Source organism: Psammomys obesus, unplaced genomic scaffold, assembly GCF_907164565.1.
Source record: "Psammomys obesus unplaced genomic scaffold, mPsaObe1.curated_primary_1811, whole genome shotgun sequence".
In the NCBI taxonomy this organism is placed as follows: Eukaryota; Metazoa; Chordata; class Mammalia; order Rodentia; family Muridae; genus Psammomys; species Psammomys obesus.
Genome location: NW_026585587.1, coordinates 5,974,377 through 6,001,721, shown reverse-complemented (window position 1 = coordinate 6,001,721; position 27,345 = coordinate 5,974,377). Strand labels below are relative to the sequence as shown.

At 46.2% G+C, this 27,345-nt stretch overlaps 1 protein-coding gene across 1 annotated transcript; it reads left to right on the top strand.

Moving 5' to 3' along the window:
- Positions 1–16,040: 16,040 nt before the first annotated feature.
- Positions 16,041–26,379, top strand: LOC129678442 (histone H3.3A). The gene is made up of 4 exons (XM_055609240.1): positions 16,041–16,139; positions 17,671–17,821; positions 19,110–19,263; positions 25,727–26,379. The coding sequence occupies exons 2-4, from the start codon at positions 17,694–17,696 to the stop codon at positions 25,853–25,855; spliced, it is 411 nt and encodes a 136-aa protein (XP_055465215.1). The 5' UTR covers positions 16,041–16,139; positions 17,671–17,693; the 3' UTR covers positions 25,856–26,379.
- Positions 26,380–27,345: the final 966 nt, after the last annotated feature.

The following is a 27,345-nucleotide window of genomic DNA, read 5'->3' as shown; positions in this document are numbered from 1 at the left end:
TTCACCCAAAGCCCCACTTAAGTCCCATGACAACCCTGGCTGTGGCTCAACTGGACCGGAAGTGGGCTGGAAGTGCAGGCAGGAAACAGGCAGGAAGTAGACCATAAGTAGAACACACACAGCCATGGGTGTCCAGGACCAGGTGAGCGCTGGAGGCTGAGGTCCCTGCTCACCTCAGCTGTACCTCCAGCGCTGGCTCGGATGTTTCTGGTGCATTATGGGCTTTTGCTGGCCATTGCTGGCAGATCTACTCTGGTATTTGAGGGAAAATGAAAGAAGACTGTCGGCTTAGACTTCTCAAACACCTACGTCATTTAGGGGCCTTAAACTCCTCTACCCCCCTCCCTTCCCCAGACCTTAGGTAGGAGATTAGCAGGAAAAGGGGTTGTAGACCTCTTTTATCTACTTCCCATTGATTGGGGTTTTTCTTGCTGTTTTCTCTACAGTGAGACAAAATGAAGCTCCCTTTGCAACCCTCCTGAATCTACCCCACTCCTTAGAAACAAGATATTTTTGCTGAGAAGAAATCTAAGTGTCTGAAACACAAACTGCTAACAGCTGACTTGGGGAACTGTAGGGGTAGAAGTGCTTCTTCCAGAGGAGAAAGGCAGCGCTTATTCACCCCACCAGGGTCATACTGAGAGCCTGCTCCTGACAAGCATCATGGCAGCTGCCGATACAAGAATGAGAAAACACACTGCAAACTAATTGGTTGTCCTTGTGCTGTAATAAAACACTCTCTGACAAAAAGCAACACGGGAAGGAAAGGGTTCTTTTGGCTTACATTTCTAGGTTACAATCCATCATTAAGTCAGGGCAGAAACTCAAGGTAAAAGACTTGAGGAAGAAAGAGAGGAAAGCTGTTCACTATGTTCTTCTACAGGCTCACATGCCTAAGGGTGGTGCTGCTCCCAATAGGCCGGGCCCTACCACATCAGCCATCAAACAAGACGGTCTCCCATAGACAAGGCCACAGACCAGTCTGATGTGTGCAAACCTTCAGCTTGACGCTCTTAGATGATGCTGTGTTGTGTCAACCTGACAACAGGACAGGGCACCCGGGTCCTGTCCTCACAATCAAGGAGGGAGAAACATCGATCAAATAATAACAAATGATTTTATGGTGCAAGGCCAATTTATGAAATTTAAAAACAACAGAAACACAACTGTTAGGCTTTTTGTTTTGACTTTCTACTGGTGGAGCTGGGTGCCAGGGGGTGGTACATGCTAGACAAGTGCTCTACCACTGATCTACAGCCACAGTGCTGTGCATCATGAGACCCTGCCTCAGTAAACTTACAGAACAAAGTATTATGCATACTGTTGCTTTATCTATTTTACTTGGTTTCTTACTGCTTCAGCCTCTCTTCCAACTCCTTGACCCTTGGCAGGAGAGAAAGAAGGTTAGAGGGAAAAGGCAGCATAGATCTCGTTAGGCTACTTCCTGCTGGTTAGGGTCATTGGCTATCTAGCAGTCCATGGAACTAGCAGCCTTCCTCTTCTTCCCCCTCTTCTTCCCCCTCCTTCTCCCCCTCCTCTTCCTCCCCCTCCTCCTCCTCCCCCTCTTCTTCCCCCCTCCTCCTCTCCCTCTCCCTTTATCTGTCTCTTTCTCCTTGTCTCTGGTATTTACACCCTCTCCCCTCTCTGAGTCCTCAGAGTTAAACTATCTGCAGCTGGCAAAGACTACGCCCCTCTCCAAGCCTAACTGCATGGAAGCAATTATCAGCTGTGGATGGACTATAGCAGTCCTATAGCCTTCACTTGGGATTAAAACAAATACATATTTACATAGCTGAAAAGAAAAAGAAACCAAATTTAGCCTGGTGGTGGTGGCATACACCTTTAATCCCAACACTCAGGAGGCAGAGGCAGGCAGATCTTCATGAGTTCAAAGCCAGTCAGGTCTACAAAGAGAGTCCAGGACAGCCAAAGCTACACAGAAAAACCCTGTCTCAGAAAAAACAAACAAACAAAAACCCCAGGCCTTCTAGTACACGTTTCCACCATAACTCGTTTTATAAAATTGATGCTATATCATTTAGAACACCTCCATATTTCCCTCTCCTTCAAACAAGCTTTGAATTTTGTTTGGGTTTAAAACAGGGTCCCACTATGTAGCCCTGACTGGCTGGAATCATGTAGATTAGGCTGGCCTTGAACTCACAGAGATCGATCTGCCTCTGCCTCCTGAGTGTTGGGATTAAAGGTGAGCACCACCATGCCAGGCCCCTCAAATATTACTTTTTTTAAGGAGTTGATCCTAGGGAGACTCTAAGTGGAAAAGAGTGTCAGAGGGAAGGAAAACAGCCGAAGGAACATCATGAAGCAAGCTGTGTTACTGCTGCACTCGGGGCTGGTATCCCTGTGGGCTCTCTGAAAGACAGCACAGAACAGGCTTTTGAGTTTTCCTACCCAAGAGAAGAAAACTAAGCCTTCAATTCCCACCCATCCCGAGCCAAAGCCTGCTCACAGGGCATCAGTCTCCCCACACATCTCTCAGGGGAGGAGTCGCTGCTGTGCAGGGGGACAGCTGGAACATACTGGGATGACAAGTAAGGGGGTACGGATCTGATAAGACTGTGGTTTCATTTTGGAGACAGGGTTTCTCTGTGTAGCCCTGGCTGTCCTGGAACTCACAGAGATCTACCTGCCTCTGCCTTCCTGAATGCTGTCTACAGAAAAATTTGAAATCTTTGTAGGGACCAGAGTCTGTGTGGTTCCCATAGTCCTTACCTGCTTCTCATCAAATCTTCCCTTGAGTGGGAGAGGACCTTCTGACTGCCTCTAACCAACAGAATATGGCAAAGTCAGTGGACACCAATCTGTGATGATCTATAACGTTATTGTTTTTGGTTTTTGAGACAGGAGCTCACTTTACAACTCACACTGTCCTTGAACTCATGGTGATCATCTTGTCTCCACCTCCCAAGTGTCAGGATTAAAGGCATAAACCACCAAGCCCGGCTTAACATTCTGTCTAGTTAGCTCACTTTCCCTCTGAAAAACAGAACTGCTATTTATATAAGAGCCTCTGTAGGAGTTGAAGGACAAGGAACCCTGAGCGTCCAGAAAAGCAGTGTTTTCCCAACAGTCAGCGAGTAACCAGGCCTTCGGTGTAACGGCAGCAGAGCTAGAGTCTGCCTACTGTCTGATTCTGGAAGCAGAGCCCCTTCTAGACAGGGTTGAATGAAGATGGAGCGAGCTCTGGCTCACAGCAGAATGACAGTTTGTGGTAGTCAGGTCTAGACCGTGGCTAGATCTCTGACGGTGTCTATGAGGGGGAAATAAATGCTCGGTTTGGAAATTTGTTAGCTAGCATAGAAAAGCAACACACCCTTTTGCCCTCCAAGCTTCCAACCTGAGCAAAGTTGTCACCCTATGTTTGTGTTAAACGTATCACTTCTCTTATTGCAATGGCTTTTCTTATTGTGATGGCTAGTAGATTACTGTCAACTTGATTGGATCGAAAAATGCCGATGTAGTTAGTAAAGCACACAGGGTGTGTTGCTAAAGTCATCCCCATAGACAGATCCTGCGGGCTCCAACCTGAAGAATGGGCTAATCCCTCAGTGGGTTCATCATGTGATAGTATTAGGAAGTGGTAAAATGCCGTGACCTGCATGGCTTAGTGACTGACCTAACTGGAGTGACAGGGAATGGAGAAACATATACAGAAAAGCTGGGATTAGGAGGGCTGTGCACTCCGATGGAAATACGGCAGCAGCCCAGAAACTCAGCACATTCCTGAACAAGGAGCCAAGTTTATTAAATACAACTGAACAAGGAGGTGGGTTAGTTGGCTTAGTAGGAGTTCTCTATAGAGAAGCAATCTCAGGCTGTGGACATCCCGGAAGAGGAAGCTGTGGTTGGTAGCTTCCGCATACACTGGTTTTAGCTAAAGGTCAATTGTTTGTAACATCTATACTTGGACCAGAGAGACTTTGCCATTTCTCAAGACTGATGTGGGAAGGCTTTGCCATTCCCATGGGTCTGAGGCATTCGAGTCCCTGACATTGCTGTGATCATGTCAATACTCAAGACTTCATCTGCTTCCTGCACACACTCAAGCCTTCTCTCATTCCCCACAGTGAAGAAAAGAAGTAGGATTAGCCGAAGAAAGTAGATCGCTGGGGACTGTATCTTACCCTGGCTCCATCCTTCGTACCTCTTTTCTCTGATTCCTGGATGTCAGATGGATATAACCTGACCTTCTCTACTATGCCTTCTCTACCAGGATGGCCTGAGCCCTCTGAAACTGTGAGCTAACAAGTCCCTCTTGGTGCTAGAGAGATGGCTCAGAGGTTAAGAGCACTGTCTGCTTTTTTCAGAGGTCCTGAGTTCAATTCCCAGCAACCACATGGTGGCTCACAACCATCTACAATGAGATCTGGTGCCTCTTCTGTCATGCAGGCACACATGCAAATAAAATGCTCATATGTAAAAATAAATATTTTTAAAAAGCAAGTCCTTCCTTTAAGTTGTCATAGCAACAAGAAAAGTAATACAAAAGACATAAGCACTTGCATAGCATAAGCAAGGTCTAGGCTCCACACCCAGCACCATAAAATGAATGAACAAATGCCTAAAAACTAAAGCCTGTCCTTCTCTTCCTATTTCCTATCTCATCACAGGAGCCCTCTCTGCTTGAGGCTCCTGGCACTGTGATACAATCCTCACCAGAACTAAGCAGAGGATGTACCAAATAGCCTAGGACCTCTAAAACTCCAAAATCCTTTTTTCCTTATATATATAGCCCCAATTATTTTGTTATGGCAATTGAAACTAAGACATACAGCCATCATCCAAACAAATCAGGAGGGATCCAGATGGAGCACAAGTGTGAGGTGGTGACCTGCAGCTCTTGGAGACTGAAGCAAGCAGGGACTGGTCCCTTGGCGATATCTACACGTGAGAAATGTTGGTAGACATCACACACCGGATTCCCTCCATGCTCTCAGTGGACAGGGAAGTGGTGGTCTGTGCTAGCCTCTAGATTTACGCCTACAATTGTTCTTCCAGAAAGATAGCCTTTGTCCTTCTCTAAGAATAAAGTCTTCTCTGCTCTCCTGTGTATGCAGGTTGCTAGGCATTGCTGGGTTTTACTATCATAAAATAATGAGAGGTTCAAAACACCAACTCTGGAGCCAGACTGACTAGTCTGAATCCTCATTATCATTCTTCTGTGACCTTGGACGAGTAACTTTGTCTCTGTGCCTCAGTTTTCTCTTCTGCAAAGTGGGAGTGATAATCATAGGATTTGTTTCATAGCTGTCGGGAGGATTAAAGGAGCAAACAGGCCTTTAAGTACTTTAACTGAAGCCTTGCTCTCTTGTAGTGTCTCATCTTTACTGTTGCTTTGCCTTTTTTTCTCATGTGTGTGTGTTGGGGGGGGGGGGTCCAGACAGGGTTTTCCTGTGTATCCTTGGCTGTCCTGGACTCCCTTTGCACAACAGGCTGGCCTCGAACTCACAGAGTTCCACCTGCCTCTGCCTCCCTGAGTGCTGGGATTACAGGCGTGTGCCGTCCCGGCTTTGCTTTGCCTTTTAAAAGTATTCTTACATGTATTTATTTATGGGGTGAGCACGCACTTTCCAGAAACAAGTTTCAGGAACTGATTCTCTCCTTCCACCACGTGAGTCTCAGGGATGGAACTGAGGTCACCAGACTTGGCATCCAAGTCCTTTCTGGGCCCCACTTTACTGGTTTCCTTGCCATGTGACAAAAAGAAAGACTGCCGAGGAAAGGAGAGACAGCAGGCAGTAACCTGAGCAAGCACCAAGCCAGGAAGAAAACAAGGGAGGTATCAACACAATTACTACTCATTTCAGACATCTCTAAGTATTTATGTCAGGAATTACATGTGGGTAAGAACAAAGCCAAGAATCCATTTCAAAGTATATGTGGTATGGGTATGGACTGGGCAGGGGCAGCTTTCCTGCTGTTTCTTCAGGTGCTGCTACACCAAGGAACAGGTGCCCCTGGAGCCAGCCCAGAGGAAGGGGAGGAGCTAGCAGAGGGTGTTTTGGGGACACAGCTGGCCATCTTGGGTTATTAGATTCAAACAGGAGGAAACAGGGCCAACTGATAGACCCCCAAGGGACTGGGTGGGACAGGAAGAGAGGTTCCCCTTCAGCTTTCCCTCTCCACTCATCACTAACAACAATGACATCTGCTGCTTTTTACTTTCATGATGTTGAAGACCTGTGTATGTTCAGTAAGAGCTCTGCCATGGGGGCTGGAGAGACAGTCAGTGGAATGCTCTTCCAGAGGACCCGTGTTCAATTCCCAGCACCCACACGGCACCTCACAACTGTCTGTAACGCCAAGATCTGACACTCTCACACAGACACACATGCAGGCACATAAAATAAGTTATTAAAAAAAAAAAAGAGCTCTGCCATGGAGCTAAATCTCCATGGTGGGACACATAGGTTCATGTGGTAAGAGTGCTTGCCTCTGCCACTCATCAACAAACCAAGGCTGACAGTGTTTTCAGCTGATTCACATATTAATGTCAATGAACAACACCTCACTCCTTCCTCAGTGGATATATAGAAAAACAGATGAATTAAAAGGTGACAAATTAAGGTGTGATGTTTAAATTGCTGAGGTTTGGGGGTTGGTTTTTGTTGTTGTTGTTGTTATTGTTCTTGGGTTGGTTGATGGCAGTTGTCTTTCCCATAGCCCAGGCTAGCCTGGAACACAGTATGTATCCCAGGCTAGCCTTGAGTGGGAAACGATCCTCCCTCTTTTTCCCCTCTCCAGAATGCTAGAGTTACAGGCCTGTGCTACCACAGGCATCTTAAGTTGACTGTTTTGTTGTTATTATTTTGTTTTTAAGAAAATAACTTCCAGCCAGTGCTAGCCCTCTGGTCTCATTGGGTAGCTCTGAAAACTATGTTGAAAGAAAGCAGAGTGATTGAGCTCCAGGACCCTGTGCTTGGGTCCTCCACTTGAGTCAGCCTGTCCATGGCATGCCTTTGGTGCCTGCGGAATAGTAGCCCCTACATGTCAATAAGGAAAGATGGCAGGGATGTTTACCAAGTACCAATACTTTGGGCCTCATAGGATGGTTGTTCTGTCTAAATACTATTCGGTTTTTAAATCACTGCAAGCAAGCACAACTACTGTAGCTCTCGCTCCCCTCACATGGGGGACGGTACCCAGGACACATACTCTACCACTGAGCTATACCTGTAGTCCCAGCAGCTCCGGATAATATGCATCATCATTTACATTTTTCAGTCTATGTGTTCAAGGGCTAGTATAGGGCTCACTCTGTAAAATACTTACCACTGAAGCACGAGGACCTCAGTCTGGATCCCCAGAGCCATGTACAAAGTTAGGCACTGTGTAATTCCAATCCCAGGGGCTTGCTGGCCAGATGCTCTAACCTATTAGCAAGCTTCAGGTTCAGCCAACAACAAATACAGTAGAGAGCAATTGAGGAAGATGCCTCAGTGTTGACCTCTGGCCTCTGTGTATACCCATACACACACACACACACACAAATATGGAAATATTTTATTCTAGATTTTAGCAATTTATTGTTAACTTTTCTTTGGGAGGGGGGAAACAGAGTTTCTCTGTGTAGCCCTGGCTGTTCTACAACTCACTTTGCAGACCAGGCTGGCTTCAAACTCACAGAGATCCGCCTGCCTCTGCCTTCCTGTGCTGGGATTACAGGTGTGCACCACCGTGCCTGGCCTATTAATTTTTTTAAAGTCTTATTAATTAGCTCTAGCTAGCCTACATAGAGCAGGGTGACTTCCAGCTCACAGAGAGCTGCCTGTCTCTGTCTCCCCAGCCTGTGAAGTTCTTTACTGTATTTATGTTACACAATAGAAAAAAAAAAAAAACTAGCCAACTAAAAAATTTGGCTAGCATATGAGTTTCATTTATACATTCTTACATATATTTTATATAAACATGTTTGTTTTGATTTAACCCCACTGTCTCCCTGCCCCCGCTCTTCTCTTACTGGGCCCTTCTTCCCCTGAAACAGTTCCCCTTCTGCTCTAATGACATAAACATCCTATTGCGCTTGTTCCCCCTCATTTCCACCTCTTCCTTCCTTCTTACCATCATGTCCTATGTATACAGAATACCTTTATCTCCCTGACTCTTCACATAAGCACTCTTAAGATGACCTGTGGATTGGTCCCTATTCTCTTGACACAGAAAACCCTATAAAATGATGCAAATCAAGAAATTCAAATCAGCTGGGCAAGGTGGTACACACCTATAATCCTAGCACTCAGGGAGGCAGAGGTGGTTGCGTCTCTGAGCTCAAGGCCAGCCTGGTCCACCCAGCGAGCTCCAAGACAGCTAAATCTTTGGTTTCACCTTAATCGCATCAGTGAAACTGCTGAGTATCAAGGGTATGCATATCTGGAAAGCCAACAAGTATCTGAAAGATGTCCCTTTGACGCCATGATGTGTTACCATTCTGGCAGCATATGGCAAAGTTTGCAAGCATGTCCAAGCCAAACAGTGGCCCTGCACACAAGGTTGCTTACCCCAAAAGGATGCTGATTTTTTCTTCACGTGCCTGAAAACACAGAGAATAATGCAAAGCATATGCAGGTCAAAGGACGTCCTTTGAAAGTTGGTTCTCTCCCGGGGATGAAACGCAGTTCCTCGGGCTTGGCACAAGTGCCTTCACCCACTGAACCATCTCATCAGTCTTCAAAACAGTTGTAATTTGCATTACCCTGATGACTAACGAAGCTGAACGTTTTTTCAAATATTTACCAATTCTTTTTTGAGACAGGGTTTCTCTGTGTAACAGCCCTGGTTGTCCTGGAACTCACTGTGTAGACCAGACTGGCTTCAAACTCACAGGGATCCAACTGCTTTCTGCCTTCTAGAGTGCAGGGATAAAAGGCATGTGCCACCCACGCCAAGCACAATTCTTGTTAGGTAAAATATGTTGAACGTGGTTATTTTTAAGATTTAAAACATATAAGAACTTTGATGAACCTTAATCAAATGAAAGACTGTAAAAAGCCGGTTGTGGTGGCACATGCCTGTAATACTAGCATTTGGGAGCAGGAAGATCGTGAGTTGGAAACCAGCCTGGGCTACATAGCAAGACTGTCAGAAAGAGAGGGAAGGGGAGAAAGAGTCCCTAAGTCCATACAGATAATGTAAGCTAACATGGCAGCCTAATAAACATGTGCATACATGTGCAGGGTGAGTGTAGAGAGCAAAGATCTCTCATCCTCAGTTGACTCAGGTCCTCATGCTGGCTGGCAGACACTTTAGCCCACTGCTGCCGTTCCTCAGTCCCTGTTTTAGATCCCCCCCCACCCCCGACGGTTTCTCTGTGTAGCCTTGGCTGTCCTGTACTCACTTTGTATACCAGACTAGCCTGGAACTCACAGAGATCCGCCTGCTTCTGCCTCCAGAGTGCTGGGATTACAGGTGGGTGCCACCACACCTGGCTTTGTTGTTTTTTGGAGACACAGTTTTAATAAGTGCTCTGTTCAGACTGGCCTTGAACTATTGGTCTTCCTGAGGAGTTGGGATAACAGACCTGGATTCCCAGGCCTGCCTTATCCTCTAATGGTTTTGGTGGTGGACAGCTTGAGACAGGGCCTCATGTAGTCCAGGCTGGCCTCTATGTCTTACATGCTCACATTGCAGGCAGACACCACTGCTCTGGGCTGCCTGCCTGCAACTCATCACCTTCCCCTCAGACTCCTGAGTGCTAGAATCACAAACTTGTACCACCACATCCAGCTCATTTTATTTTTTTATTTTCTTAATATATAGTATTGTATGGAGGGGGTGGGGCATGCCACTGTGTGCAGGTGTCATGCAGAGGCAGAAGAGGGAATGAGCCCCGAGAGCTGGAGTCACAAGCAGTTGTCAGCCACCTAATGTGGGTGCTGGGAACTGAACTCTCGTTCTCTGGAGGAGCAGCAAGAGCTCTTAACCACTGAGCCACCTCTCTAGCCCCTCATTTTCTGTTTTGATACTAGAAAAATGAGAACCCAAGTGCTTGGACTATTAAGGAAAACAATACCAGGTGCTTTTGGGGTCCCAGGTAACCCAAGTTCTTGTTTCTGTGGCTGCTGATCTCTGGTTTCATTCTCAAGTCTACCAAAGAAACTCAATTCCTCCTTCCCCCACAAGAAAAGTTAGCATTTACTGAACCTGCTTTATTTTGCTCTTTCCCCCCCCCCCTTCTTTCTTTCTCAGTACTGCTAGGATGGAATCCAGGGGTTCCTGCATTCCACCCCTGCTTTTCTTTTCTTTCTTTCTTTTCATTGTATTTTGAGACAGGGTTTCTCTGTATAACAGAGCCCTGGCTATCCTGTAGACCAGGCTGGCCTCAAATGCACAGAGATCCGCCTGCTAGGATTATAGGCAGGTGTCACCACACTCAGTTTAGAAAATACTTCTTTCTTTGTGGGGGAGGGGAGGACAAGGAGGTTCAAGACAGGATTTCTCTGTGTAGCCCTGGCTGTCCTGAAACTCACTCTGTTGACCAGGTAGGCCTTGAATTCAGATTTGCCTACCTCTTCAACATTAAGATTAAAAGAGGGCAATACCACACCCTACTTAGGAAATACTTCTTAAAAAGAGATAACCCTCTTTTCTCATGATACAGTCTTCTGTAGAGTTTTACCTGCTTCTTATTTATTTTGTAGGTTAATAAACAAATAGGTTTACCTGTTTCTCTTTTTACTTTAATCTGTTAGGCTTAGTGGTAGAGGTTGTCTAGCGCGTGTGAAGCCTTGGGTTTCATTCTCAGCACTGCATGGACATGGGACTTCCTTACACCCCTGCAAGTGTATGGATTTACTATGAGTCAGGGTGGGGCTCACCTATAATCCTAGCACTTGAGGCTGTGAGTTAGAGGTTATTCCTCAAGGCAGACCCACACTTACCCAGTTTATTTAAACTGGGCCAGGTTGATTCCTGGGTCTCCACTTGTAGACTTCTGCAGAGTATCTCCAGTCTACTCAATGAGCAATTATTATCCAGGGTGTGTGAATGGAAAAGAACAGAAGTGAACTGAAAAGAGTAGAAGCCATCAGTCCCTTAATACATACTGAGTTTAATAGAACATAACTGGTGATGATTAGCCCTGGTGAATGATCTCCTATCTTTTCACTTGCGGATGAAGTACACCAGACTCTGTGCGGCCCAGTTTTTCATGCTTGGACATCCTGGGGGAGGAGGGGAGACACATCTTACAACTGACTCCATAGCCAAGTCTTGTATAAGTTGACAGAGACAGCGTGTAAACCATAGGAACCCCTTGTTAAGTTCACGATCCAGAGAAAAGACCACAGTCCAGCTAACACCAGCTGCTAAGTTTCTATGAAGGAAATTAGCATAGAAACTGACAGAGCATAACACGGGAGTGGGACGAGAAAGACAGAAGTAGCTGAGGAATGACAAGCAGCAAAGAACAGCCAAGAGGACCTCTCTAGGGGACACGCGGGTGCCCAGAAAAAGGACCTGCTCCTTTCTTGGGACCAGTGTTCCTAGCTGGGAACAGCCCCATCTGGGGATGCTTCACTGGCGATCAGCCTGAGTAGAGGAGGCTTACTCTATGTCCTTTGGTTGAGAGACAGATGAAGGAAGGGCACTTCATTTAATTAGCCTCTGAGCCATCTCCAGCCCCCTGCCCTACTTCTATGAAGCAGAGATCATAACCCACCATGGCCAAGGAACTGAGGGATACGGAGTGACCGACCGCTTAACTCTGCAACTTGACCTACATCATTATTTTAAAATATCCTTTAGGAGCTTGGAGAGATGGTCAATGGATAGGAGCACTAGCTGTCCCGCTGAACTTCCAGTCCACTTCCGGAAGACTCAGGATCGATTTTCAGTACGTACATGGTGGCTTACGACCATCTGTAACTCCAGCCCCCTGCGGATCTGACGTCCTCTTCTGGAGTGGGCGGGGACTGCACACACAGTGCAGACATACAAGCAGGCGGAGCATCGGCCACATAAAATAAAGGGAAAACATAATGTCCTTTAAACACTTTAGCTGGTGACTGAGACGAAGCTCAGTTAGTAGAGTGCTTGGCTGATACGCACAGCAGCCCTGGGCTTGAGCCCCAGAACCAAATAAAACTAGGCCCGGTGGGTGCACATCTGTAATCCTAGCTCTTGCGAAGCGGAAGCAGGAGGCTCAGAAGTTTAAGACAAAGCATCCTTAGCTACATAGCGAGTTTCAGGCTAGCCTGCACTACATGAGATGCTGTCTCAAAAAAGTTTAACTGTATCTAGTTTACAAATGAAAATGTTTTGTTGGGGTATTAGCATTAAATCCCATCCCATCTCAAGATTGCATTTGCTAATAAAGGGAAGACGGAATTGAAGATGTAGCTCAATTGGCAGAGTGATTTCTTAGAACAAAAGCACTTGGTTTAATCCCTGGCACCACACAAAACCAAGTGTGGCTGAGGTAAGGGCTGCACATGCTTTCAATCCCAGCTCCTGGCAGGCAAAGGTAGATGGATCTCTGAGTTATACAGAGAAACCCTGGCTTGAAAACAACAACAGAACCCCAAGTGTGTTGGCACACGTTTCCCAGCACTCCAGAGGAGCTGCCTGGCCAGCCTAAGACCTGGTCTCAGGTAAAAATTTCCCAGGAAAGGCAGAGAGGGTGATCGAGGATGTAGTCTGAACTGTGGACTGAGCACTTGAATAGATGACACTGTTTTCTGGACAAGAGGAGAAAGTTTTGGAGAAAGGTGAGGGTCTGAGGCCATAGGACACATGATCCATGCTTTTCAATAAAGAGAATCTATAGTTATGATATTCAAAAGGTTCATCAGAGTTGGGTGTGGTAGGTAGCACATGCCAGAGACTTAGGCAAAGAATCATGAGTTCAAGGCCAGACTGAGCTATATAGGGAGACCCTGTCAAAACAAAAACAGTGCAGATGGAACACAAGGTTGGTCATGGGTCAACAAGCTGGGTATACGGGAGTGTCCCCTACTTTTGTGTATGACTTCTCTGGGAGTAGGTGGGATTTCCTAGCGGTCACAGCCAGCAGAAGAGGGCTCCAAACCAAGAGGTGGAAGGGGTGTGGAGGGGCAACGCTCCAACAGAAGAAACAGGCAAAACTTTCTAGAGTTTATGTTCTTCCTGGCAGGAAACACAATAAACACACGACAGACCGAAACCAACACCACAAAGAAAATGTTAAGTATTCAGAAACATCTCCAACATGCAGTATTCTTTGTGCTTGGTGACAAAAAAGGAGAAAATATAGTGACTGACATAATTTGTTTTTGTACTTTTGATAGAGTCTCCCCATGTGGTCTTGACTGATTTGGAACTCCCTATGTAGTGCAGGCTAGCCTCAAACTCCCAGCCAGCCATCTGCATCTGATAAAGGATTGTTGGGATTGGAGGCATGCATCATCAAACCTAGCTTTGGCAAGTCATCCCATCCTTTCATTTATAAGCAAATCTTTTGTGGTTGTTGCTGTTTTGTTTTCCTATGACAGGGTTTCTCTGTGTAGCCTTGGCTGTCCTGGACTCACTTTGTAGACCAGGTTCGCCTGCCTCTGCCTCCCCAAGTGCTGGGATTACAGGCATGTGCTCGTGCACCTGGCTTATAAGCAAATCTTAATCAGTGGCCATAACTCTTCTTTCCTAGGAGAAATATTTTAACTTAATTTGATCCCCCTCTCTTATTATTATAAATTCCAAATGCTGAAGTTGTAAGTGATCCCCACAAGTGGGGTCTGGCAGCTGGGTGTGGTGGCATGTGCCTTTAATCCCAGCATTTAGGAGGCGGGCAGATCTCTTGAGTTGGAGGGGAGCCTGCTGCTCTACATGTCAGTTCCAGGCTAAGCCAGGAACTACGAAGGGAGATCCTCTCTGAAAGAACAGAAGAGTAGCCTCTGAGTCCCCTTAAGAATCCTTCTTGGAAAGAAAAGGCTCAAGGCTTTTTTTTTTTTTTTTTCCACTAGCAGCTCTCCTACCCTCCATTAACTGGAAACAAAATCTCCATTTCCCTTAGCTACAGTCTCTTGACACTCTTAGGGCCCCAAAGCATCCTGTCCCCTGGCCAAGTACAGCTTCCCTGGGTGAGGCAATTCTGAGTGAGAGTGTGGGAGAGAGAGAGAGACTCAACTAGGGCAGGACTTATTACAGGCACTGTTCACTGTAACATTCCCAGCCATTACTAACAGGATAACCAGTCATAATCCCAGAAAGAGCTCGAGGACTACCGTCACACAAATCAACATTACTGCTTCCATGTTACAGATGGACTTTAGTTGGTTCGGAGAACCCGCACTCTTCACAAAGTGGTTCACCTGACGCAGTCCATCCCTCAGAAATATTTGCTTAAAGGCAGCAGGAAGTATGGGAAAACCTAGCACTACCCATGACACGTTAACATTCTCGGAGATAGGACTGACTCAATTGAGATGTAACAGCCTTCTTGGATAAATCCAGCAACAAATATTTTAGTTTCCTGAAAACAAAACAAACAAGCAAAAGAAAAAAAAAAAAAGCTTCTTGGCTCGGATTATAGGAATTCTTCCCTGGCAGCGCAGTGAAGGCTTCTTTGCATATGTGCTTTCAGGACAGTACTACAGATTGCATGTGTTCATCACATTAACACTTACCGCTCATTAAAAAATAATGAAACGGGAGGCCTGGAGTTTTTCTTTCTCCAGGGTCTGTTCCTCCCTTAAGTGACCTTGGACAAATCCATTTCTTCTCTCCTATCTGATTTCCACATATCTGTTTCAGGATAATGTTTATGACAAAACTGCTTCGAGAGGGCTTCAGATTACATATAGTACTGTCCTTCATCTATGAAATTTATCTCCTTCACTGCCTGGATCTTCTTCAGGACCGAAAGCCTTCACGAAGTTGTGGGAGCCTGGTCAGTACCATCCGGGGATGGTTCAGATGTTTGTGGGTCAGTTAATGAGAACTTGAGCTATGCAGTCCGTTCCCCAAGCTGCTGAGCAGTGGGAAAGCGGGTAGCGCAGCAAGCCCTGAAGCGGCTTTTCCTTAGACCTGCCGCGGTCAGCCTCTTACAGCTGACAACATTCTAGACGATCGTGTCAACGAGATTTCTCTGCACAGCCATCTTCCAACGGCGAAGCGGCTGAAAGGGCCACTCCGGCTGGACCGCCGGCCGGGCCCTAGACAGCCACAGCTGCGTTGCACATTGTTCCGGAGCCTGACAAAACACAGCCATCTTGCAGCGAGAAGCGCGGCCTAGGGAGAGGGCGAGCCCCGTCCCTCCGCCGGGGCGGCCGCCACCTGCGACGCGGGGGCCGTCTCGGCGCGGCCCGGCCGGCTGCACCTGGCTGCCCCGCCTCTCCCGGGCTGGCGTCCGCCACCAGCGTGTCCTCAGGCGACTTGGCCCGACCCTCGGGACGCGCCCGCGCTTGGCGGGAACAGGGCCGCGAGCCTCCCGCCCCGGGCGCGCGGCGAGGTCCGAAAGTGGGCGCGGGACCGTGTGTGTGTGTGTCTCGGGGGGGGGGGGGTTCTACTTGCCAGCTTCCCGCTTGGGCGCGTTTTCAACTGGGGCGCGGCGACCGCCCGGCCGCGGCCTCCTCCCCGCCCCCGCCCGGGCCGGGAGCCTCGGGGGCGCGCGCGGGGGTGGCGCCCCTCCCCCCCGCAGGCCGGGCGCTGGTCCGCGGCCTGCGCCGCCCTCCCCTCCCCCCGCCTCCCCCACCCCCATCCCGGGCACCCCAAAGCTGGGCTTCGGGGGCTCGCTGTGGCGCCCGCGCTCGGCGGGGAGGGAGCGCGGGGCCGGGGACGGGCCGGGGCGGGCGGCCTCTCCGCGGGCTCCGCGGCCCCTCGGCGTGTCTTTTGTGTTTGTACACACCGCGAGAGGCGGCGGGAGGAAGGGGCGGGCGGCGCGCGGGGGAGGAGCGAGCACGCGCCAGCGAACGGGCGCGCGGGGGGAGGGGCGGGGCGGGGCGCGCGGGGGTCCTGGGCGGGGCCGGGCCTTCCCTCCATTGGGTGGGATTGGCCGGCGCGCGGCGCGGGGCGGGGCGGCGTGTGTCGGGGACAGCCTCGGTGTCAGCCATCTTTCAATTGTGTTCGCAGCCGTCGCCGCGCCGCCGCCGCTCTCCAGCGCCAGCGCCGCCTCTCGCTCGCCGAGCTCCAGCCCAAGGAGAAGGGGGGTAAGTTTCCCCGTCCGCCCGCTCTCCCGGGGCCGGGCCCCGCTCGCCGCCGGCCTCGCAGCGGGCCGCCGAGGGCCTCCCCGCGGGACCCCGGGCTCGGCCCGCAAACTTTTTGGCGCAGGGACGGAGCCGGGGAGCGAGTTTCCGTCCGGCTCGGGCGGCGGCGGCTCCCCGGTCTCCGCCTCGGCCCGGCGGCGGCCCCGCCGCGGCGCCGAGCCTGCTCGCCCTCCCGCGCCGCGGGCTCCCCTTTCTTCGGTGAAACCGCGCCCGCCGCCCCTTCCCGGGCCCCCAGACCTCCACCCCGTCCCGCGCGAGCCCCTCAACTGCCGCCTGCGGGCCCCGGGCCCCGGTTTTCCGGGCGCTTCCCACCCGGGGCCAAGTCGCTTTTTGCTGCCTCCCCACAGTTGTGGCTGAGCTTCACCATCTTGTCTCTCCTCTCTGGTCACCGACCATATTTTTTCCCCCCCGTTTCTCTCTTCCCCATTTTAAAATGGAAGGAGAAAAGCACTTAAGGACCTTTTTTTTCCGTCTCTCTCTCTTTTTGCCTTTTTTGGAGAAAAGGAAACTTGATGCATATGAAATGCAGAAAAACAAAAAAACACAAAAAAAAAGAACTTTCGCCTTTTTGGAGAGCGGCACGTGGCAGGGATGGGGCATTCTCGAACGATTTGCTGTTCGTCTGGTCGGGAGGGAATCGGATACGGTTTTTCCGATTGTTTCCATCTTGTGCTCGCCTCGGGGAGCCGAGTCGCTCGCTGCCAGCGTGGGGCGCCGGGAAGGGGACGGGCAGGTCCGGTACCCCGGACCCGGGGACCCAGGCGAGGCACAGCCAAAAGTTTATGCGGTGCTGGGTGGGCCGGGCGGCCGCTGTCGGGCGCCGGTGAAGCCTGGGTGCGGGGCGGTCGGCTCGCTCGGCCGAGCCCGGGAGGACGGGCTTTGTGGAACGCTCGCCCGCTCGGGCTGTTGTTCTCGTCCTCCCAGACGCCTTTTTTTGTCAACAGAGCCGTAAAGAAACAGACCTCAGGAATGTTTTTAGATATTTACAGCCATCCAACTGCCAAGCGCGAGGGGGCCGCCCGCCGGGCGCGGGGGGGGGGGGGCGCCGCCGAAACCTTTTTTTCTGGTTTTATTTTATTATTATTATTTATTATTATTATTTTTTTGCTGTAATTTGACTCGACCTTTCTGTGTTTGTGGCTTCGTTCGTTTGACTTGTCTGTGATCGAATGTTTGCAGGCGTTTCTGATTTCTACTTTAATTAAATTGGGATCAAAAGCTATGCGGGGGTGTTTCTCGCTGGTTTTGGCCGTTTGTCGCTTGGAATTGGCATCATGACTATCGATGCTGACAATTTTCTAGTTTAAGTCATATTTGGGTAGTGGACGTAATCCGCGCCCTTCCAAATTAATTATATAACAGCTTTTTTCCCTCTGTACTAATTAATTTCCAGGCTAGGGGGTTCTGGCAGGAAAATGTGTGTGTTTTAGTTGAACATGATGGGATTTTTTTGTTTGTTTTTAAACACTGGCAGGTAAGTAAGGAGGTGCCCTTACCATGGCTCGTACAAAGCAGACTGCCCGCAAATCCACCGGTGGTAAAGCACCCAGGAAACAACTGGCCACAAAAGCCGCTCGCAAGAGTGCGCCCTCCACTGGAGGGGTGAAGAAACCTCATCGTTACAGGTATTTATAAGAGGAAGGGATGGGACAGTATCTAAATAGTGTGTCCTGTCATTTAACGGGAAGATGGGCAACAGTCGGACTTTTTGTTTTAGGGAAAAGATGTTTCTTCCTTTTGGATATTTACCACTGCTTGAATATATATACATATGTTCATTTGTGAATATATGTAACTTAGTATCAGGTTTGATAGCTAGCATTTAAGGTTAAAGCAGTAATCTGATCTAAAAGCCTAAAGGGACACAGTGTTCAATGATAATAGGGTGTGTTAGCATTTTAGCTAGCCATTAAAATTATATATAGGTGTATATACGTAAGGATGTGTGCATGTATATTATATATATGCACACACACTTTTTTTTTTTAAGGTTGCTCCTCCTCACTTGTGGTAAGGTGAGACTTCTGGTAGGGAGACTAGTAAGGTCCACATTGATCGAATTTACTTGGTGTTTTGTTGTTGTTTTAGCCTTTTAGCCCCCCCCCCCCCTTTTATTGCCTCATTTAATTTTGGTGTAAGCGGTGTTGTTGAGGACATCTGCCATTAGAGGGCGCACGTTGCTCAAATGTACATCGATTTTACAGTGAAAAGCTCATAGAGTAGAAGAAATGTCAGAATTAGGGGTAAAATTTTGTAAGCAATGACTTAATTAAAATTTTTCTTTCTTAAGGAAAATTTGCAGATGAGTTTTCAATTTTAATTATGACTTATGCTAGAATACTGGGAGGTCGAATACAGCTGTTTCAAGTGAATCATAATTGAGTTATGTAAGTCTTTTAGGACTTTAACATTTAAGGCACAGATTGGTCAGTAGAAGGTGGCGCTAAACTCAGAAGAGTCTAAGCAATCTTCATCGCCAGCCTAATAACTAAGATGTTCCCAAGTTTTGTGTTTTTAAAGGCAGGGCTCACATAGCCCAGGCTTGCCCAGGACTCAGGGTAGAGGAGGCTGGTGCAGAACTTCCTGCCTCTGCCCCGAGTCCTGGTATAAGCATAGAGAACCACACTCAGCTCAGAGTTACAATTCTCGGCTCAGACTGATGATTTATGTGTGCCTGGAAGTAAGAATGAATATAGGGCTTTGATAAGCTTCCGTTTCCTGCTTTGTGATTTTAAAGGTGGTCTTTCTCTTAACAGAATTGAATATTCAGGTCATAAAACTGATCTGTGAAATTCGGTGCTGAAGAATAGTTGAGTGGTTCATTTTTTGAAAATTACTGCATTTCTTTAAAGCCGACCACTTTTCGTGTCATGTAGATTGAGTAACAACTTCTTTAATATTAACCTTTTTAAGGCCTGGTACTGTGGCACTCCGTGAAATCAGACGCTATCAGAAGTCCACTGAACTTCTCATTCGCAAGCTCCCCTTCCAGCGTCTGGTGCGAGAAATTGCTCAGGACTTCAAAACAGATCTGCGCTTCCAGAGTGCAGCTATTGGTGCTTTGCAGGTAATTTGGTGGGGAGACCCTTGATTTTGTTCACGTTGCACACCAAGAGCGATTTCACAGCTTGTGTGTAACTGTCATTGCAAGCCTGTAAGGCGTGTGGTGGAATCTAAAGGTTAAATGGTTCAAGGTAGCTCGACAGTGGTGGTACATGCCTTTAATCCCACCGTCAGGAGATGCAGCCGAGCTAATCTCTTGAGGTCAAGGGTAGCCAGGGATGCACACAGAAACCGTGTCTAGGAAACCTAAATAAATGGTTCAAGGTCATGCACATTAAAGCCTAATGCAATTGCGCCACTTATTTATTCATTCATTCATTCATTTATGTTTGGCGTTGGGTTGGATTACGGATGTTACAGGACAGTGATAGAAATGGACGTTTGTGTGTGGTTGTTTTCAAACAACAGTGGTGAACTGTCCTGGTAGTACAAAAGCAATTAAGGATGTGGTTTAATATCTAGATAGAATAGGCAGCATTCAAGAATTACGTGTTAGAGTGTTGGTTGTGGTAGGACTGCCAGGAAGGAGAGAAGGTGCTTCAGGATAAGTGGGTCTAAAGGACCAAGGGCTTGGACACCTGTAGTTTGCTAGAGGGAACTACAGAGCTCTTATAAACAGGAGCTTAGTCTGAGTTTAATCTTCGTTCTAATGTTGGGAACAGGGTTCTAGAAGTTGTGCATGAAATACTACTATAACTTTGGACAAGGTTAAAGTGTGAGAATAACGCAAAAGGACCTGACAAATACATAGGTATAGCCTTGTGTTTCAAAAGAGGTAAGACTACCAGCACCGTCAGAAAGCACAGAAGGTAAAAGTGTAGACTGCTAGGCGCTACTGCATGTCACCGTTGGAGGGTGTTCGGGTTGCTGTTGCTGTGCTTTGCTTTTGCTTTATATATGAGAAAGATTTGATAGGTGGATTCTCCTCTGACATATAATTGGTGGAGCTGTTTCTATGGTTTGGCTAAACTTCATTTGATTGGTGAATTCCAAGAATAGGCATCCATTAAATTCACAGTGGGTTGAAATTACTGAAATTTCAACTCCCCAGATCTTCATGTAACATTCCTTAGATTTGTGCTTTTCTGTTTTAATAACTGCTCATCAATTCCTGTGAATAAATTGCACTAAGATTCCTAAGATGAGCTACTAATTACTAATGAGTTTGCTAATTACTGCGTGTAGATTGTGCTTAACATATCAGCATACTTGGAAGTCTAGCATTTCTTTTTTAGGCTTACATGCTAGTAATAAAGCTTTGTCAACTGAAATTACTAAACATTTGGTTGAAGAACTTTTAATGTCATTCATGTGTAAATGGCCGTTGTTGCTATTTAGTTACATAGTTACCAGTAAGTATGAGTTTGAGTAAAATGTGCACATCTTATTTTTTTAGTGTCCTCTGATTTTTCAGTGAGTGATGAGTTTTTAGATTTGTTCTCAAGTAGTTAAGGGTGACCTTGAACTCATGATTTTCCTGTATCCAACTGGGGTTTACAGGCATGTTCCACCATACTTGGGATCAAATCCAGAGTCCTGTACATACTAGGCAAGCTTGCTCTCGCTGTCTTTCTCTCTTTCCTATGTATCTATTATTTATTTTGAGATGGGGTTTCTCTGTGAAGCCCTGGTTGTTCTGAAACTGTAGTCCAAGCTGGCCTTGAACTCAGCCACCTGCCTTTGTCTCCGCTGCCTGGCCAGGCAAGCTCTCTTAACCAGCTAAGACCACAGTTGTGAAAAGAGCAATCTTGCTGGGAGTAGTGGCGTGTGTCTTTAATCTAGCACACAGGCCACCAGGCCTACCTACAGTGAGACCCTTTTGTCTTACAGCTAAAGGCCATAGTGCTCTTCTCTAGAGGTTTTTTTCTTGTGTTTGTTTGTGAGACTACAGGTTAGTTTTAAGGGCATAAGTGTTAGAGATGCTGCCTGCTGCTAGTCCTGTCCTTGCCTGCATGTGTAAGACTCTAGGTTTAGTCCCTAGGACCCCAGACCAAAAAAAAAATAGTCATCTGTCTGCTGGTGGAAGCAGGACATAGAATCAGATGTGGTAGGATCCAAATAGTGCTTTCATCTGTCGTGACTCAGAGCCTTTGTAATTCCAGCCTGTGCAAGCCTGAGGCAGGGGTGTTGATCAAGTTCAAAGCCAGTCTGGGCTACACAGTGAGACCTAGTCTCTTCAAAAACAAGTGTTTTGTTTGTTTGTTTGCTTTAGAATTAGATTTAAGCTGGACGTGATAGGGCATGCCAGTCCGTAGTGCCAACACTCATGAATAGTGGAGTAGTGGCAGGAGGGTTGTTAGTCACCATCAGTCTGGACTACATAGCTAACCTGGAATACATAGTGTGAAGGTGTCTTTTAAAAAGAAGGCAGATTGGCAGAGGCGATGCATGCCTTTAATCCCAGCATTTGGGAGGCAGAAGCAGGCTTAACCTTGAGTTTTAGGACAGCTAGGGCTACACAGAGAAACCTTGTCTCAATACACAAAACAAAAAATATAGGTACTGATGCACTGCTGTTTTCCATCTCCCAGCAGCTCACAACGACCTGTAACTCTAGTTCCAGGGGATCTAACACCCTCTTGAAGCCTCTGGGGGCACTGGCATGAATGCATGGATGTATTGCACATATAGACAAGCACATACCCACACATCATAAATTAACCTTTTTTAAGCACATAGTTGACTTTTTAAAATTGGATTTTTGTCGCCTATCCATACATTCCAAGAGCCCCAAACGATCCCTAAAACTGGATGATTTCAGTATGTGCTTATATTACTGGGTGATTTTTCCTCACAATTGAACATAAACAGTGATTTATCACTTAGACGTAGTGACAGACCACGCTGGTAAAGGAGGTGGGGCAGCTGCAGCAGTAATCTATAGAGCTTGAGTTTAGGGTCCCCGCCTCGCTTCCTGGGTGAGCACTCTACGTAAACACACTTGTTCCTAGCCACACAGTCCCCTTGTTTGTTTATTGAGGGTTTTTGTTTTGTTTTTACGTGGAATCTGGCTGTTTCTTGGGTTTATGCTGTCCTTGATCTCAGGGCTGAGAGGTAGACCTTGTCTTGATCGTGTAGTTCTCTTGCCTCTGCCTTCCTGAGTAGTTAGCTTGGATTGCTGACCTGCGCCGAGTCCTGGCACAGTGTGTTGTTAGTAAGTTTAAAACACATAGAATGTGTCAGATATGGTTAGGGAGGCTGTGGTGGGACTTTAAGACCATCCCGGGTTAGAGTGACACCCAGCCTCAAAAAAATGTTCATGAAATGTTACATGAGCATTTTCCACTTAATATGTCCAGGTCATGGTTGGCAGTAAAGGAAACTGTAGGTTGAGAGTTGTGGAGATGCCTGCAACTAAAAGAGAAAGGATATAAACATAGTTCAAAGAGGTAGAGAGATCGGGATAATTGGGAATTAACCAATGTAATACTTGACTTTTTACCGTAAATGTCAGAAAGCTTGAACTAAAATAAATGTTTTTATATTAAGGATGGACAGAGGAGTTGGGCCATGAATGTATTCATACATTACAAATTTGCATCTAGTTATCGGATGCTTTTTTCTTGTACCATTTCCAAATTGTAGTCCTGGAGTTATGAATTAGACAGTATTTATCTATCTATAGACAGGATCTTACTGTGTAGATCCAAACTGGCCTCAAACTCAGATCCCCTGCCTGTGTGTTCTGAGTGCTTGGGTTAATGGTGAGCTCCACCATGCTGGGCTCTCTTTACAGTTTTAATGTTAAAGGGACTTAGGAGCATTTGGTAATAGAATTGAGAATGTATGTGTATTGTTATCCAGACCTTGAGCTCTGTTATCTTCCAGAGAACACAACTCTTAGAAGCAAATGGTCTTGGAAACATGGCACCTATTGATTTCCTAGAAGCATAGTCCTAATGCTGAGTAAAGCAAATGATTTCTTACTGAGGAACTTGAGGAGGTGTCTACATTGTAAACTGAGAACAGGCCACAGTATATCGTACTTAGCATGTTTTTATTATTTTTACATTTGTGTGGTATACATGTGCACATGAAAGTAAGGTGAGCTTGGAGGACCTGATTCTCCACCATGTACTTGCTAGGAATCAAATTCAGGTTGTCAGGGGTGACAAGCAACTACCCATTGGGCCAGCTCATCAGCTCACTTTCTAAACTTGATTACCCACCTCTAGACTATCCCCAGAGTGAGTCCCTGAGTAGTAAAGATTTTGTCTTTGGAATGGGTGATATAGGTGAGGAGTGGCATAGAAAGGATTTGTGGGGATTGTGGGTTTTGCCGTGTGCTGGGAATCATTTGTTGGAGAACAGGTTTTTGTTACTATATTTGAGGCAGGGTCTTGCTAAGTTGTGTAGGCTTAACGTTGAGCTTATGATCTCCCTCCAGAGTAGGTAGAGTCCTAAAGACTACTAGGCCAGCTGGAGATTTAATTTAGGGTCAAGTGTAAAGCGAACTAGGAAACACTGAACATCTCCATGGAAAGAAAGCATTACATGGAATGGCATCTCTTACCAAATTAACTGAAGGATATTAAAGGGAAAGGTGGGCCAATGTGAATGCCAAGAAACTGGAATAGAACTTCACTAGGAAGCACATGGGAGCACTGTTATTTTTTTCCTTTATGGAATAGTTTTGGGCTAGAACTTAAGGATAAGATAGGTTAAGGCTCACAAACAGGAATAGAAAATTTTGCACAAGGCAGGTTTTTTTCTCCTCCAGACAGAGATTCTCTGAGTAGCCTTGGCTGTCCTAGACTCAACTTTATAGACCAGGCTGGCCTCGAACTCACAGAACTACCTGCCATTGCCTCCTGAGTGCTGCCATTACAGGAGTGGACCACTGAGCCCTGTTTGCAGGAGGCAGATTTTCATAGAGGTACTAAAGGATTCTTTAAAGGATGAAGGTAGGACCTTGAGAGCTTGGTTAAGTGCTTGTCATGAAGACACCCATGTGAAGCTGTCTGTTGTGGTTGGTGCTTGTAAATACTGACACTGAAGAGGTGGGAACAGGGCTCAGTGGTCAGCCTGCCTAGCCAGATTAACTAGTCTAGATCCCAGTGACAGAGCCTATCTCAAAAAACTAGGTTGAGATTGGGAAGATGGATCAGTCATTAAAATGCTTACCATACAAGCATAAGGACCTAGGTTCAAATCCCTAGTATGCACACAAAAGCCATACTGTCTATAATGCCAGTCCCAGGGAATCAGATAGGCAGATCCTTGGAACCTGCTGGCTTGCTGAAGTGTAGGTCTCCAGTTTTAGTAACAGACCCTGTCCCCAAAAATAATGTGAGCAATTGACAAAGGTACCAACATTTGTCTCTGGCTTCTATGTATACACACAGTGAATGCCTCCTCGCTCCAGTCGAGGAGGGGCAACTCAGAATACAGCTTCAGTGGTAGAGCACTTACTTAGCATGCAGAGAGCCCTCTTCAGCACCTAGCACGTTGTTTTGTTTTTGAAACTTGTCCATATTGTGTGTATTATATATGTTGGGCCATACTCCTCACGCCTCCTCTGTTAGTGTTTTTAAAAGCAGAATCTGAGTTGTGTGAAGGATTAGTGAAAGGGGTTGCCAGTAGACTACATTGTACTCCTGACTCCTATCCTAGGAACCTAGAAACATCTTTAGGAATATGTGTATGTATGCGCACACGCACACACACACACACACACACACACACAACACAGTGGGACATGTGAAGGTCAGAGGACAACCTGCAGGAGTTGGTTGTCTGCTTCCATCAAGTGGATCCCAGGGGACAGATAACGCTAGCATTTGTGAGTTGCAGGCAGGAAGAACTAGTTAAGTACTGGCTAGCCTGGCCTTACACGACAAGTACAGTGCCAGGTGGACCACATAGAAGACTGTCTCAGGAACACCATCACCACCAAAACAACGGGTGCTTTAAAGCCAGGAGCCGTAAGATGTACGAAATACTTGATTCATACAGCCAGCAAGTTTTGGGTGGTAGGATGAATGAGAAAATGTCCTGAAGACTCTTTCTAAAGGGAACAAATTCTGTTAAACATTAAAGATTCAGAAGAAAGCACTTTGGATGAAGCTGGTTATGTGGATCAAAGTAAATAAACCCATCTGTGTTGTATTTTGGGACTCTTAAGTGCTCTTGTAGAACTGAAAAGGGAGCACAAGGTCCTGAGCTCGATCCTTAGCACTCCAATAGACGACAGCCCTGTTGTCCACGTTGCAACTGCCATGTGTCAGCTAGTGGGGAGACACTGGGCTGGCTCAGTATTGGGTTGGATGGGTAACCCTTTGTAAAGATGAGAATGTTAACATTAGTTGGTTTCTTTGTGCTATAGCACATTAACAATAGAAAAATTGTTTAGTGTGAACTTCTGGTAAATGTAACTTTAGATAAAAGTTTTTAAAGGGTTTTAATGTTATGTAATTGCATAACTTGAAAACAATGCGGTTAGTAATTTTTCTTTATTGTTGTTGCAGGAGGCAAGCGAGGCCTATCTGGTTGGCCTTTTTGAAGATACCAACCTGTGTGCTATCCATGCCAAACGTGTAACAATTATGCCAAAAGATATCCAGCTAGCACGCCGCATACGCGGAGAGCGTGCTTAAGAGTCCACTATGAGGGGAAACATTTCATTCTCAAAAAAAAAAAAATTTTTTTTTCCTCTTCTTCCTGTTATCAGTAGTTCTGAATGTTAGATATTTTTTTCCATGGGGTCAAAAGGTACCTAAGTATATGATTGCGAGTGGAAAAATAGGGGACAGAAATCAGGTATTGGCAGTTTTTTCCATTTTCATTTGTGTGTGAATTTTTAATATAAATGCAAGATGTAAAGCATTAATGCAAGCAAAATGTTTCAGTGAACACATTTCAACAGTTCAACTTTATAACAATTATAAATAAACCTGTTAAAATTTTCTGGACAATGCCAGCATTTGGATTTTTTTAAAATAAGTAAATTTCTTATTGACGGCAACTAAATGGTGTTTGTAGCATTTTTATCATACAGTAGATTCCATCCATTCACTATACTTTTCTAACTAAGTTGTCCTACATGCAAGTACATGTTTTTAATGTTGTCTGTCTTCTGTGCTGTTCCTGTAAGTTTGCTATTAAAATACATTAAACTATACCTGCTTTTGGTCTTTATTATTAACCTTACAGATACAAATTTAATATCCAGTGATTTAATCTATCACTTTATACCTGACATGACACTTGAGAGACACAGGAGAAGGAAGATTGGTGTGGAAAGGAACAAGCTGATGGCTTCATTTTTAAGTTTGGCAATCAATTCTATCAAGGCAGTCACCTGGAAATATTTGAATCTTTAAAGAACCAGACTACAATCATAGACATACTATTAAACATTTAGTGGTAACAAGCAAAAATGTGAAGATCTAGAATCCAGGTTTGCAGGGCTTGCTGTTTTAAAGTGCTACATATTAACTGGTTATTCGGTTGCTGGCATTTCAGTTTGCGGCATGTTTAATGTGAAATGCGTGGTGATGGGTACTAATGAAGTTAGTTGTGAGATTGAAGGACATGAAATATTAGCTAATCATTGGGCAGACAACAGACTGGAGTCAATAAGGGCTATTTGACAGGAGTTTTTTGTTTGTTTTTGGTTTTTTTGTTTGCTTTTTTTTCTTAGCAGAAAGATTATAGGTGCTTAATAAAAATTGCTGGGGCCACCAGGTACAGTAATGCATTCCTTTTAATTCCAGCATTTGGGAGGCAGAGGCAGGTGGATCTCTGAATTCAAGACCAACCTGATCAAGCAGGTTCCAGGCCAGCCACAGCCACATAGCTATTGCAAAAACTAAAAAATAAATTTAAAAAAAAAATTGGGGCATGTAGCTTATTAAAAAGCTTGCCCATCATAGAAGAATCCTTGGTTTCCCCAACAATGCACAGGCTGGTGGCTCATTCTGGCAATCCCAACACTCAGCTACTCATGGGTGCAGGAGGATCAGGAGTTTGAATTTAAGACTATTGGTACGTGTCTTTCTGTTTCGTTTTAAATACAGGATCACGCTGTATGTAGCACTGAAACGGTATGCTACAGGCAAGACTTGTTTAGGTGACTCATAAGCAT